Source organism: Rhinopithecus bieti, unplaced genomic scaffold (assembly GCF_001698545.2).
Source record: "Rhinopithecus bieti isolate Rb0 unplaced genomic scaffold, ASM169854v2 scaffold_67448, whole genome shotgun sequence".
NCBI classification, from domain to species: domain Eukaryota; kingdom Metazoa; phylum Chordata; class Mammalia; order Primates; family Cercopithecidae; genus Rhinopithecus; species Rhinopithecus bieti.
Window position 1 is genome coordinate 5778 of NW_016825173.1, and position 15250 is coordinate 21027.

The 15250-nt window shown below is 41.9% G+C and overlaps 1 protein-coding gene across 4 annotated transcripts in view; it reads right to left on the reverse strand.

The window, feature by feature from the left end:
* Positions 1 to 1068: 1068 nt before the first annotated feature.
* UPF3B (UPF3B regulator of nonsense mediated mRNA decay) overlaps positions 1069 to 15250 on the reverse strand; it is a 20088-nt gene continuing 5906 nt past the window's right edge. Inside the window, exons 2-10 of one of the 4 annotated variants that reach the window (XM_017862799.1) lie at positions 14025 to 14123; positions 12438 to 12548; positions 10957 to 11000; positions 10302 to 10484; positions 9871 to 9909; positions 7612 to 7769; positions 7003 to 7297; positions 4745 to 4852; positions 1069 to 1237 (exon numbers count right to left, since the gene is read on the reverse strand). In XM_017862799.1, the coding sequence (XP_017718288.1) occupies positions 1085 to 1237; positions 4745 to 4852; positions 7003 to 7297; positions 7612 to 7769; positions 9871 to 9909; positions 10302 to 10484; positions 10957 to 11000; positions 12438 to 12548; positions 14025 to 14123 (1190 nt within the window). In that variant the 3' untranslated portion in view covers positions 1069 to 1084. Of the gene's footprint in view, positions 1238 to 3849; positions 4853 to 7002; positions 7298 to 7611; positions 7770 to 9870; positions 9910 to 10301; positions 10485 to 10956; positions 11001 to 12437; positions 12549 to 14024; positions 14124 to 15250 lie in introns of those variants that run through there. The other 3 variants (XM_017862800.1, XM_017862801.1, XM_017862803.1) reach the window with 3 other exon arrangements.

A 15250-nucleotide genomic window follows, 5' to 3' on the forward strand; every position in this document is an offset into this window, starting at 1 on the left:
AGATGTCAGATGCCATGCTTGTACAGCCTGCAGAACTGTGAACCAATTAAACCTCTTTTCTTATAAACTAACAAGTCTTGGACATTTCTTTATAGCAATGCAAGAATGGCCTAATATAGTAGTGAACCATGAATTGATTTTTCCCTGGTGGAAAAAACCAAGGTAAGCTAGTGAAGGCAGAAACTAATATCGTTCATCTCCTTTCAATACTTCCAAGAGATGAACTCAGTACTCTGTCTCAAAAATAAATGTTTGCATCAACGAAAGTTTGTTCTATCCTTCCCTGCACTTGTACTATGAGGACATGCTTCTTGCTTCTACACTACACAAAGTCAACAGTTACCATCAACAATGCAACAGAAGGAGATCGGAACAAGACTTCAAAGAGACTCTACGCCACCCAAATTAAGAAAATTCAATTCAGGATGAACAACAGCTTTTGATTTTAGAAACAGCTTTTACTTTTCTCTCATGTCATATGTGATGAAGTCCTCATTTGACATTTCCCTCCTGCAAACTGCAATGCAAGTCCTCACCATCAGCTTTTCTGACAATAATTTGTAGAAATTGCAAAACAATGAAATTGTACTCCCAATTCGGAACCTCTGACCAGATTCCCGCTTTGACATAAAATTTACTCCTCTGCAGTGTACCCCACCAGCACAGTGACCCCCTTTCTCTCTATTCTTTTGCCCTGAAGGCACTTTTGGATGGCTTACCATGTGTCCTTTGGCTGCCTAGACAGTCAGGACACCTATGGCATCAGGACTTATCACACACCTCTCCTCCTCCTTTTTTTTTTTTCATTTGTTTGTTTGAGATGGAGTCTTACTTTGTTGCTCAGGCTGGAGTGCAATGGCGCAATCTTGGCTCACTGCAACCTCCACCTCCTGGGTTCAAGCAATTCTGCCGCAGCCTCCCCAGTAGCTGGGACTACAGGCACCTGCCCCGACACCTGACAGATTTTTGTATTTTTAGTAGAGACTGGGTTTCACCATGTTGGCCAGGCTGGTCTCAAAGTCCTGACCTCAAGAGATCTGCCCGCCTCCGCCTCCCAAAGTGCTGGGATTACAGGTGTGAGCCATCACGCCTGGCCTCCTCCTTCTTTTCTATGGCTAATACTACTTTCCTGCTTTTCTTCTACTGGTGAGTATCTATAGTTGGTGCTGTCATCAGGAGAATAGTGTTGATAGTGGCTTTGAGCTCCTGGATGGTAAGACTGCATCCCTGGACGATCCTGAAGTACAATGAAATATGTTACTGTTACAACAATGCTACTAAGCTTTTACATGGGATTTTCTGAATCATAAATTATATATTAATATATCCTAAAGCCCAGTTATTTAAGACCATAAATATGAGGGCATGGTAAATGACAACTTCTCTACTTCCTCTTTCCATCTCCAAGGAAAAGCAACCATTTTGTAATTATTATTTTATAAGCCTAGGTAGATTTCCTTTACAGGGTCTCACTGTGTCACCCAGGTTGAAGTGCAAGTAGCACAATTGCGGCTCACTGCAGCCTCGACATTCCAGATACAGGTGATCCTCCCACCTCAGTTCCCTAATAGCTGGGATTACAGGCACACTCTCCCACACTGGGCTAAGTTTTTAAATTTTTAGTAGAGATGGGGTCTCCCTATGTTGCCCAGGCTGGTCTCAAATTCCTGAAGTTAAGTGATCCTCTTGCCTTGGCCTCCTAAATGCTAGGATTACCTGTATGAGCCATCACACCTGGCCCATTTCATTCCTTTTTTTGAGAGGGAGTCTCGCTCTGCTGCCCAGGCTGGATTGCAGTGGCACGATCTTGGCTCACTGCAATCTCTGCCTCCCAGGTTCAAGCAATTCTTATGCCTCAGCCTCCCGAGTAGCTGGGATAACAGGTGCCCACCACCACACCTGGATTTTTGTATTTTTAGTAGAGATGGGGTTTTGCCATGTTGGCCAGACTGGTCTCAAACTCCTGACCCCATGTGATCCACCCACCATGGCTTTCCTAAGTGCTGGGATTACATGCGTGAGCCACCATGCCTGGCCTTTTGTGAGATTTCTAAGGACGACTAATCCTACGTATATAGCTGTCAGCATATACTTTCCAAGAATTCACCAAGTGTAATCTTGGCTACCTTGAATAATAATACAATTAGTATAATAAATTTTTGTCGTATAAAGGACAGCCCAGAGGCAGTAAAGAAAAATCTAGGCAGCCTGCCCCACCCTGCCATCAAAACATGTAACATACAGGACTCTTTATACCAACAAAAAGTTATAAAACCTCCTTAATTAACCTTTCCCCTATGGAATTAAAGATAACATCTGTGAATACCATAGAAAGTTACATCTTAATTTTATAATCAAAGCTTAATTACTGTCTCCGGACTACCTTATGCATGCATGCTGTGGAAGGTGGTCCAGTTTCAGTTCCTCCAGATTTTGAAGGCATTAAAGCTTCATGAATGCCCAAGTCATCCTTTTTCACTGCCCTGGAACTAGTTACCCCCACTGCCCTCACCCTTTCAATTTTCCTGCCTCTTTCCCTTAGCATCACTTCTCTCCACCAGAGCAGCTAACTCCCCATGGCTATAAGCATCGTGAGAAAGCAACCACGTTGTGTTCACTACCATAGTGTCAATGTCAACACATACTGAGGTGCTCAATTATTGTTTAGATAGCCAGGGTTTGAGTTGTCTCCATCCTACCTTTATTTCCAAAGAAATCAAACATGTATCTGAAGAAAAGGAGGCAGAAAATGAACAAACACTTGCTCTCCTATTGTTTCTAACAGTTTATATTTATTTTTTTTTTTTTTGTTTGTTTTTTGTTTTTTTTTTTTTTTGAGAACGGAGGTCTCGCTCTTGTCACCCAGGCTGGAGTGCAGTGGCAGATTCTTAGCCCACTGCAAGCTCCGCCTCCCGGTCACGCCATTCTCCTCGGCTCAGCTCCCGAGAGCTGGGAACTAACAGGCGCCGCCACTCGTCCGGCCTAGTTTTTTGTATTTTTAGTAGAGGAACGGGTTTCAACCGTGTTAGCCCAGGATGGTCTCCCGATCTCCCTGACCTCGTGATCCGCACCTCTCCGGCTTCCCAAGTGCTGGGATTTCAGGCCTTGAGGCACCTGCGCCCCCATATTATTGTGTAAATTATAATTTTAATAAAAAAAATTTTTTGAGGCAGGTCCTCACTCTGTTAACCAAGGCCGGAGTGACTGGGTGGTGATCCAATGGCCTTCACTGCAGCTTGACTTCCCAGACTGAAGTGATCCTCCAGTTTCAGCCTCCCTGAGTAGCTGGGGCTACAGGTTGCACACCCACCATGCCAGGCCCTAATTTTTTAAAAATTATTTTAGAGATGGGGCTCTTGCTCTGTTGCCCTGGCTGGGAGTGGCCAGAGGCACGATCTTGACCTCACGCAACCTTCTACCTCCCAGCGCTCAACGAAATTCTTGTGCCTCAGCCCTCCCAAGTAGCTGGGATTAGCAGGGGCGCCCCACCCCACGTCCAGAATAATTTTATACTTTAGTAGAGTGGGGTTTTCACCATGTTGGCCAGGGTTGGTCTCAAACTCCTGACCGCTCAAGTGATCCGCCCACCTAAGGGCCTCCAAAATGCTGGTCTGATTACCAGGCGGTGAGCCCACTTCGCGTTCCAGCCCCTATTTTTTGTTTAAATAATACGACTTTTATTTTAGAGAAGTTTTTTGAGTGAGATGACTGCTCCTGGCCACCCTTCCTGCATAGAGTTCAAGCTCCCCTTTGGCCTCGCCAGAAGGGTAAGGTGATGTCAGATGTCAAAAATTTAATTTCCTCAAAACTCATAGCTATTTAGTAAAGTAATAAACACACTTAGCTTCAACACTTGAATGCTGTTAATTATTGACATCAAAACAAAAGCTGAGACCTAAAAGTTGCTATTTAACAGGAATAGACCCATTGGTGCAGTTTCTTCTGGAGAGGGTATGCAACTCAGATCAATGAGACCTGAGATCCAAACACAACACTGGATTGTCAAGAATCCAAACAAGGACTACATTCACCTCTTAATAGAAAAAATGCTGAAGACAAAACTGATGTTTAAAAATATTCTTTACGCTAAAGCCTCAATAAGCAAACAAAAAACTAAAATGATCCTAAAAACTTTAGGACACTGGATACAGAAGTAACATAACTATTTAAATTTTTGCATCAATGAAAGTGTGATCTATCCTTCACTGTACTTGTACTACAAGGACATGCTTGTTGCTTCTACACTACCCAAAGTCAACACTTATCATCAACAATGCAATAGAACTAGATCGGAACAAGGCTTCAAAGCGACTCTGCTCTACCCAAATTCAGAAAATTCAATTCAGGATGAACAACAGCTTTTGATTTTAGAACCAGCTCTTACTTTTCTCTCGTGTCATATGTGATGAAGTCTTCCTTGACAATTCCCCCTGCAAATTGCAATGCATGTCCTCGCTGTCACCTTTTTCTGACACTTTAAAATTAATTGTAGAAATTGCAAAAGCAATGAAATTGTACTTCCAATTCTGAACCTCAGATCAGATTCCTGCTTTGACACAAGACTTACTCCTCTGCAGTGTACCCCACCAGCACAGCGACTCCCTTTCTCTCTATTCCTTTGCCCTGAAGGCACTTCTGGATTGCTTAACGTGTGCTCTTTGGCTGCCTAGACAGTCAGGACACCTAAGGCCATCTGGACTTATCACTCCTCTCCTCCTTCTTTTCTATGGCTAATACCACTTTCCTGCTTCCTTTCTGCTGCTGAATCTCCAGACTTGGTGCTGTCATCAGGGGGACAGAGTCGATTTCGGCTTCGAGCTCCTGGTTGGTAAAGCTGCATCGCTGGACGATCCTGAAGTACAATAAAATATGTTACTGTTACAACAATGCTATTAAGCTTTTATATGGGATTTTAAAGAGTCATAGTTATGTATGAATATATACTCAAGTGAAGTCATTTAAGACCAAAAATGTGAGGGCATGGTAAATGACAACTTGCCTACTTCCTCTCTCCATCTCCAAAGAAAAGCAACCATTTTGTAATTACTATTTTATATGCTTGGGTAAATTATTTTTTGGAGATAGGGCCTTACCCTGTCACCCAGGCTGAAGAGCAAGTGGGACGATCATGGCTTACTGCAGCCTCAACATTCCACACTCAAATGATCCTCCCACCTCAGGTCCCTAGTAGTTGGGATTATAGGCACGTGCTACCACGCTGGGCTGTGTTCTTACATTGTTAGTACAAACGGGTTCTCCCTATGTTGCCCTGGCTGGTTTCCAACTCTTGGGCTCAAGTGATCCTCCTGACTTGGCCTCCCAAACTGTTGGGATTACAGGCATAAGCCATCATGCCAGGCCCTAAGTGCCAGTTTTAAAGGAAGCACAGAAGATAGAGGAACATGTTAACACCACAGGGATGTAATCTGCCAATTCAGAACAGGAAAAGCCCTACAAGACAAATTGGTTTCTGCAACAAATGGTAGGAAAACAAGAGAAGGGGAAATTGTTTAGATTAAAAGAAAACTTGGCTGGGTGCAGGGCTCACACCTGTATTCCCAATACTTTGGGAGGATCGGTTGAGCTCAAAAGTTTGACACCAGCCTGAGCAACATAGGGAGACTTCATCTCTACAAAAAAACTTAAAAATTAGCTGGGCATGGTGATACATGCCTGTAGTCTCAGGTATTCTGGAGGCTGAGGTGGGGGGGATCGCTTAAGCCCAGGAGGTTGAGGCTACAGTGAGCTGAGATTATGCCACCGCACTCCAGCCTGGGTGACACAGCAAGACTGTCTCAAAAAATACATTAAAAACAAAAGAGAACTGAAGGAGACATTTCAAGCAAGTATAATGAGTGGAATTTGTTTAGGTCCTATTAAAAAAAGACATTAGGCTGGGCACGGTGGCTCACGCCTGTAATCCCAGCACTTTGGGAGGCTAAGACAGGAGAATCACCTGAGGTCAGGAGTTCGAGACCAGCCTGGCCAACATGGTGAAACCCCGTCTCTACTAAAATACAAAATTAGCCAGGCATGGTGGCTCGCACCTGTAGTCCCAGCTATTCGGGAGGCTGAGGCAGGAGAATCACCTGGACCCAGGAGGTGGAGGTTGTGGTGAGCCAAGATTGTGCCACTGCACTCCAGCCTGCCTGAGCTGAGATTACAGGTGTACACCACCACATCCAGCTGATGTTTGTATTTTTTTTTTTTTTTTTTTTTTTTTGTATTTTTTTAGTAGAGACGGGGTTTCACTGTGTTAGCCAGGATGGTCTCGATCTCCTGACCTAGTGATCCGCCCGTCTCGGCCTCCCAAAGTGCTGGGATTACAGGCTTGAGCCACCGCGCCCGGCCATGTTTGTATTTTTAGTAGAGACGGGGTTTCACCATGTTGGCCAGTCTGGTCTAGAACTCCTAGGCTCTAGCAATCCACCCACCTCAGCTTCCCAAAGTGCTGGGATTACAAGTGTAAGCCACTGCGCCTGGCCCATCATACTATTCTCTATTCTACTTTTGTGTATGTTTACAATTTCGATAGTAAGTTAATAAAAGCCCAGCCAAGACTGAAAAAAAGTTGGCCAGGCATGGTGGCTCATGCTGTAATCCCAGCACTTTGGGAGGCCGAGGCAGGCAGATCACGAGGTCAGGAGATCAAGACCATCCTGGCTAACACGGTGAAACCCCGACTCTACTATAAACACACAAAAAAATTAGCCAGGCGTGGTGGTAGGTGCCTGTAGTCCCAGCTACTCGGGAGGTTGAAGCAGGAGAATGGCATGAACCCAGGAGGCGGAGCTTGCAGTGAGCGAGATTGCGCCACTGCAGTCCACCTTGGGCAACACAGCAAGACTCCGTCTCAAAAAAAAAAAGAAAAACAAAAACTTGCAGATTATTAAAGTTCCCCTTTAAAAAATTCTATAACAACAGTGAACTAGCCCTTTCTTTACACTTGCAGGAAAGGGGAAAAAAAAAACCCTCATAAACAAGTTTAATGACAATCAGCACCTTGTTTCTTATTCGATCTCTCTTGACCACTTCTTCTTTCTTTTCAGTTTTTTCTGAGCTGCCTATTGATTCTGTACTTTCAGCCTTCTTTCCTTTATCCCGAAGTGTGTCTTTCTCTTTTTTCATTTCTTCTTCTTTTCTCTTAAAAGTCTTCTCTTTCTCATAGCGCTCCTTCTGCCTACGGCGCTCTTCTTCTTGCCGCTTCAGCCTCTCTCTTTCTCGAAGAATGCGCTCCTGATCTCGTTCATATTCCCGTTCTCTCTCCCTGTAGTCTCTGCCACTCTCATCTTCAGGTCTGCATGAAAAACAACTCTGAGACAGAACCCTGAGAGATCTTGTAATCACAAATGCAGAACACTGTGATTCTGATTTGGCCCCTGCAATGAGGTTGCACTTTTAGAGCAGAGTGAAAAATACTAGTGTTTTAAAAGGAACAAAACCCCAAAACCATTCACTCAGATCAAGATACAAGGATACATCTGAAACCGTTCCTCCTCATCCCCCTGCCCTGCATAAAACAGCTTATCTTAATTCAGGTACATGCCTAGGACATAGCAGCAAAACTAGCATGTATAAATCAAACATAACAAAGAGTCCTTGACTACTGACCTCTTTGGTTTTTCATCTTTAAGTTCACTATCAGAACGCTTGGGCAATGTACAACTTTGCCCACTGGCTCTTTCATCACTGAGATTCTCTTTGTCCAATTTCTTGGCTTTTCTCTTTTGTCCAATTCTTTTCATCTCCTTTTCTGGCTTCTTGAGCAGCTTTAAAAGAAAATGTTTATTTTATTTTGAAGGCTGGGACACTATCTTCTGATTCTATTAAAACGCAGTATACCAAATATTTAAAATTTAGACTAGACAAGGCCCCCTATCTCTGCAGGTGCGCTTAACCTTTCAGGTGAACAACTAGTGCACGAGAGCAGTAATTTACTAAAAGGATGCTATTAAAGTGTTATCCACTTGAACTAAGTGGTTTAATCACTTTGTGGCAATAGGATCAAGACTCCTTTGGCTTTTATTCTGAGGCAGGGTCTCGCTCTGTTGCCCATGTTGGAGTGCAGTGGCATGAACATGGCTCACTGCAACCTTGACCTCCTGGGCTCAAGTGATCCTCCTGCCTCAGCCTCTTGAGTAGCTGGGCCAACAGGTGCACGCCACTACATCTGGCTAATTTTTAAATTTTTTTGTAGAGACAGGGTCTCACCATGTTGCCCAGGTTGGTCTCAAACTCCTGGGCTCACACCATCCTTCTGTCTCCACCTCCCACAGTGCTGGGATTACAGGTGTGAGCCACTGTGCCCGGCCTCCTTTGGCTTTAAGTGGGTCAACCTTTAAGTGAACCAATGCATACTTCGAAGTATGCTTCTGTAGCAAACCAGCATTTTGACATAACTTGATGGGAAATAGCCCACAAATTTTAAGTGCTAGGCAGATCATTTCTGTTGGGACTGTTTTTATGTAGTGCTTGGAATGACAAATATCTTGGTCACCAAAGGAGAGATCCATTGCAGGAATAATTTTGCCTTGAGCCTGAGAATAACATACTTATGATGGTACAATTATCTTGCCATTAGAGATGAACAACAAGAATTATTTGGCATTTGATTTAAAAATCTAAATGCCTTATACAACCAAATAGTGAAGTTCCATCTCTACTGAGTAGGAACTCTGTATTCAATGCCATAGATACTGACACATGTTCAAAAATGCCATTGTTTCTCACATCCCTGCTATAAATCTCTCGAGAATACCTCCAAGTGTTGGATAATCAGAGAGATTCTTAGGCAAAACAGAAGAATTTCAAGTCTCAGAGTGAAGGCATCATACAAGGTTCATCTCAGGGTGAAGGCATCACATAAATTACTAAGCAAAAGGCAAAGCACCACAAGATATAAGCACAAAGCACTTTGGCACGCAGACAGCCACTGCAAATGGTGAGTCCAAAATGCATACTGAGAAGCACCAGTGTGAAGTGAGGATACCACGTACAGATTTCATTGGAAGTGCTCTTATTTCTCCAATGAACATCCTTATTAGAAACCAAGGTGTTCATTACTCTAATAAGAACATTAATGAATGTCTCTAGCATGGCTGGCTCTACCTTCTGCCTTGCTGATTGTTAGGAATAGCAAGTCAAGTCACTTGTGGCATAGCAGACAGAGAGATTGCTGGAAAGAATTAAGATGAGAAACTCCATCCTCCCCCAAGCCCCTCATCACCAGTAATGAGCCCCGTAGAGACTTAGGGAACCCTTACTACATAAACTGCTGAGTTTTCAGGAAATAAAATAAGGAGACCCTGCCACCCTCTCTGTGAGATTTTCTTTGACTTTATCTGAAGTACTAGGTACTAGTACTTCTCCAGGAAATATGTTGAAACAAGGGCTACCCAAGCCATGCCCTCAGAAGGGAAGTGGCAAGGTTGGGATCTTTCTGCAGATTTTCTTCTTCCCAAATGCAATGCATGAATCCGAATCTGCTGCTCACAGATTCCCAGCTATATGCAGGAAAATACTATGGGAGTCATATGAGAGGGAAAGGCACATAATGCAGGGTATTTATCCCTAGTCCTCCCACAAGGCAGCCAGTTATGAGAAGCGTATAAGAAGATGAGGCATGGTTGTCCTCCATCTGTATATCAATGAAGCTTCTGGGAACACAGCAAAGCATCAGGAAGTCACCTGGGCTTCCTTTTAAAGTAGAAATTTATAATAAAATAGTTCAGCTTTTAAGAAGACTCAAGTCAATCTGAAGGGGTTTTCAACAAGTAACACTACCACCACCACCACCAAAAGGACTTATTAGCTAAGACCTGTGTGTGTGACATGATACTAGATGCTCTGTATCATGTACTTGGTCCTTACATTTTTCTGATTCACAGCTTGTAACAGAAACCTGTGTACCTGAAGACAGTGGAAAACAAACAAATGAGGTAACTTCATGTATCAATTATGAAGGAAAAGCTGAATAAAACCCATAAATCATGCCAGCCAGCCCTAAGCCCTCATTTACTATGAATTTAGAGGACAGTAGTCTACAAATCAAACATTTTCAATGACAAAATAGCACAGATCTGCACCGAAGAAATAATATACTACTAAATCCTTTTAAATGATCTTAAATTTAAAACTAATACTATTAGCATTACAGGAAAGATTTTATTGGATCACTTCCCCCCAAAAGAGCAAAAACAAAACAAAAAATTCATTTACACCAACACAAGACACATGCATATTTAAAGAAGTAGACACATGCAATTTTTAGCAACATGCAGTCAGTTTCAGTACTCTTATACCTTAATCTTTGGTTCATCCTTTAATTTGTCCCTTTCTGGAATTCTGTCTATCTTCTTTAACTTTTCTATATCTTTCCTTTTTCGTTTCTCTTCTTCTTTCCATTTCCTCCTCTCTTCTTCTCTTTGTCTTTTTCTTTCTATTTCTCTCCTCCTTCTTTCTTCTCTCTTTTCTTCTCTCATTCTCTAGAAAGAAACATCAACACAAGTCTTCAAATAATCATCACCAAAACCCTAATCAATCCCGAAGGCATGGTAGACCCCCGACTGAATAATCTTTCCTTCCTACTTTCTACAAAGTGGTATTCTATCACTGTTACCCCCACTCCACCCAGAAAACGAAAGGCAATGAAGACCAGGACCTGCTAATATTAGTCTTCCACTGCTGCCTTACTATCTCTCCAGAGGCTTTCAGAATATCAAAAGAGTGTCTCTGGCACAACCTAAGAACATTCTAGGTTTGTAGAGTGAACTCCTGGTCCAACAACCAGAGTGAAGGAGAGGGCCAGAAAGTGAGACCAACAAGGCAAATCCTTAAAGAGTAATGGTGGAAAAAGAAGCTATTTATCCTCTAGAAACCCAATGCTCTTAAAATGTCTATAGAATGCAAAGCAATGAAATTAAAGTACTGAGAGAACTATAAAGACAAAAGATTTACCTGCTTGTTTTTCAGGAAGCTCAAAAGTGGGGTTGTCTTTTTAGCTACATAAATGTAAACAGATTATTAATAATACTTATCAACCCCTAGAAAGGATTCCATTTCTGACATTCCCTGCCAACCACCCAAGGTGGGAAAATGTGTACACCCCTTATGCAGAAAGATCACAATTGTAATATCAGAAAGAAGTTTTACAGCATTCGATTTCAACAATATGGGATTAAAATACCTTTTAAAAAGTGAAGAAATTCAAATTAAAACAACAAAATAATTTCTTAAAAGAGTTATTCCCAATTGATGAGAATTAAGTACTTAGGACATTCTCTTGTTTTACTGAGCATAAGTAAACTTGTTCAACTGGAAGAAGTTGGGGGGAAGGGGCTAAAAATATCTAATCCTTTTGACCCCATAATTTCACTTCTGGGAATTTATTCTAAGAAAGTTACCAGAAATGGGCTTATACTATGTATCCATTAATAAAAGTCAAGTTTTGGAAGAATATTTTTCATTTTCAACATTCTGAATAAGCTATTAGCCTTACAGCCATTTTTTAAAACACATATTCCTGGCCGGGCACAGTGGCTCATGCCTGTAATCCCAGCACTTTTGGAGGCCAAGGCTGGCAGATCACTTGAGGTCAGGAGTTCGAGATCAGCCTGGCCAACATGGTGAAAACCCCGGCTCTACTAAAAACACAAAATTGGCCAGGTGTAGTGGCGGGTGCCTGTACTTCCAGCTGCTTGGGAGAATCCAGATACTGCAGCAGAATCGCCTGAACCCGGGAGGCAGAAGTGGCAGTGAGCCGAGATTGTGCCACTGCACTCCAGCCTGGGCGACAGAGCAAGACTCATCACACACACACACACACAGAGAGAGAGAGAGAGAGAGAGAGAGAGACAGAGAGAGAGAGGGAAAGAGAAAAAGAGAGAGAAAGCAAACAACAACAACAACAACAAAACACAAAAAAACCCCACATATTCCTTAGGATAAATTCCTGAGTGGAAATCCTGGGTCAAAGATTATGCTCATGTTTATAGCTACTGATACAGTAGTGACAGCCTATTACTGAGAACCAACATCCAAGCTAGAATTCCTCAAGCAGTTTTCAATTTTGCAGTAACTAATTTCATTTTTCAGTATTTTCAAGTTAAAATTTTTTCAGGAATATGAACTTATTACTAGGAAATACCAATTGACCTTCAAAGGCTTACCACTGTCTAAACGTTCCTTATCAGCCATCAAACTTTTTGTATTGATATTACATTTGTGTGACACTAAATAGGTCGAAGAATTTTTCCCACCTTATTAATGAATTCTCATAATGCTGTGAGGCAGGTATTACCATCCGCATTTTACAGTAACAGTCTCAGAGAAGCTAGTAACTTCCCCAAAGTCACACAGCTAGCAACTGATGGAGGTAGGAGACAGACTTAGGTACTGTGATGAAAAGGCTGTTGCCCTAATTCCTTTTGCCCACTTACCTATTAATTCTCTATTTTTTGCTTCTATTTCCTCTAGCAGTGTCTCCGGAGTAGATGTCATTTTCTCATTATCTGTGGCATAACTTTCCAAAAACTTTCTATATTCTGGATCTAAATAATCATTTAAGGAAACAGAAAACATCATAGACTTTAAGCAAAAAAGAAGACATTATCTAGGATACTGATTGATCAAATACGATAATTTTTTACTTCATGGAAGATGAAAAAAAAACCAAACCATACCCACAAGGTAGACTATTTAGAGCTTAATTGGTCATTTGCTCTCAGAACTCCTATAACTGATACTCACTATAGGAATCTGGTATAACACGGAGGTCAGGAAAAATGAGACACCATGCATTATAACAGAACCACTAGGGGTATTATATAGTTTGCTTTTAAAAGTCACTGTCCTACTAATTTAGATGTTCCAAAAAGATAAATTAGAGAGAAGNTTTTGAGACAGAGTTTTGCTCGTTGCCCAGACTGGAGTGCAATGGCGTGGTCTCGGCTCAATGCAACCTCCGCCTCCTGGGTTCAAGCAATTCTTCTTCCTCAGCAGCCTCCCAAGTAGGTGGGATTACAGGTGCCTGCCACCATGCCTAGATAATTTTTGTGTTTTTAGTAGAGATGGGGTGTGTCACCATGTTGGCCAGGCTGGTCTCGAACTCCTGACCTCAGCTAATCTGCTTTGGCCTCCCAAAGTGCTGGGATTACAGGTGTGAGCCACCGCACCTGGTCTCAGTTCTTCTATTCCTGTTCAACCTAATACTATGTGTGTAGCTAACTGTATATTCAAAGACCAGAAAATAGGAGGGACAACTTCAGCTACTTTATATAAAGTTACCTGGGTATGGAAATTTTCCTACGACAGTTCAAACCTTCTTCTTTATAAATGGAAACCAAAAGTCAAATAAATAATCATAAAATGGTGAGGCCTCAAGAAGCACCTGCTAAACTTTGAAACCTGATTTTTTGTCCACTATTTTCTTTTTCTTTTTTTTTTATTTGAGACGGAGTTTCGCTCTTGTTGCCCAGGTTGGAGTGCAAAGGCACGATCTCAGCTCACTGCAGCCTCTGCCTCCCGGGTTCAAGCAATTCTCCTGCCTCAGCCTCCCAAATAGCTGGGATTACAGGCATGTGCCACCATACCCAGCTAATTTTATATTTTTAGTAGAGACAGAGTTTCTCCATGTTGGTCAGGCTGATCTTGAACTCCTGACCTCAGGTAATCCGTCTGCCTTGGCCTCCCAAAGTACTGGGATTACACGCGTGAGCCACCACGTCCGGCCTTTCCACTATTTTCTAATCAATAAACCTATGATGATTTGTTAATCAATAGTCAACATTATATTGTTCAATGGTTGAAGAATGAAACGCCCTAGCCAAAGAGAGCAGAAATTCTGTGCAAGAAACCCTCTCTATTCTAACAATTAAGCAAAGCTTCCATCGGCAGATAACATTTCTCAATTACTTTATTTTGTATATTTTCTAATTTAAAATTTTGGGGTCGAATTAACTCTCGCAAAGATATTATTTTTCAAAACCCCACAGCAATAACATTATATAATTAGAGCTATACTATACCATCATCGATAGTCCCGACTTTGGTATCTCTTTTCTTAGTCTTCTTTTTTGCAGCTTTTTGAAAAGGTGCAAATTCTACTATAGCAGGATATTCCTGACCTGTTTAGAAAAAAAATACCACACTTGCTATAACAAAGAAAATGTCAAAAGTGGATATAAGGGAATCAACCCATTGCTTTCTAGGACTTTTTTGATGGCAGTCTTCTGAAGAGGGTCTCCCAAAGGCATAAAGCACACTGGCACAACCATAATCAACACAGTACAAAAGGAGCCACAAATTCACACTGATAACATAATGAAACAATACGGCATGGAAGTAAAATATTCATTTAAATTCAACTTATAAAATGTGATATTTTAATGTGAAAAAGACCCTACAAACTAATTTTCATTTAAAAATGTTAGAAATCTCAAAAATAGGCAAATCTATAGAGACGGAACGTAGATTAGTAGCTGCCTGAAGTTTGGGGTAGAAGTGGTGAGAAGAATGAGGAGTGACAACTAATGGGTGGGGTTTCTCTGAGGGGTGATGAACATGTTCTAAATTTAGATTGTGGTGATAGGCTCACAAGTCTATGGATATACTAAAATTCACTGAACTGTATACTTTAAAGGGTGAATATTTCAGGCATGTGAATTATATCTCAATAAAGCTGTTATTTTTAAAAAGTGTACCTATGTGAGGTGATGTGTTATGTGAGGTGATGAATGTGTTAACTTGATTGTGGTAATCATTTCACAATGTATACATATATAAAATAATCACGTTGGGCCACGCACAGTGGCTCACGCCTATAATCCCAGCATTTTGGGAGGCCGAGGTGACGGGATGATCACTTGAGGTCAGGAGTTTGATACCAGCCTGGCCAACATGGTGAAACACTGTCTCTACTAAAAACACAAAAATTAGCTGGACATGGTGGCACGCACCTGCAATCCCAGCTACTCCGGAGGCTGAGGCATGACAACCGCTTGAACTCGGGAGGCAAAGATTGCAGTGAGCCGAGATCACGCCACTGCACTCCAGCCTGGGCGACAGAGTGAGACTCCATCTCAAAAAAATAAGTAAATAAAATAAAATAAATAAAATACAAAATTAGCCAGGCGTGGTAGTGCATGCCTGTAATCCCAGCTACTTGGGAGGCTGAAGCAGGAGAATCGTTTGAACCCGGGAGGCAGAGGTTGCAGTAAGCTGAGATTGTGCCACTGTACCCCAGCCTGGTAAA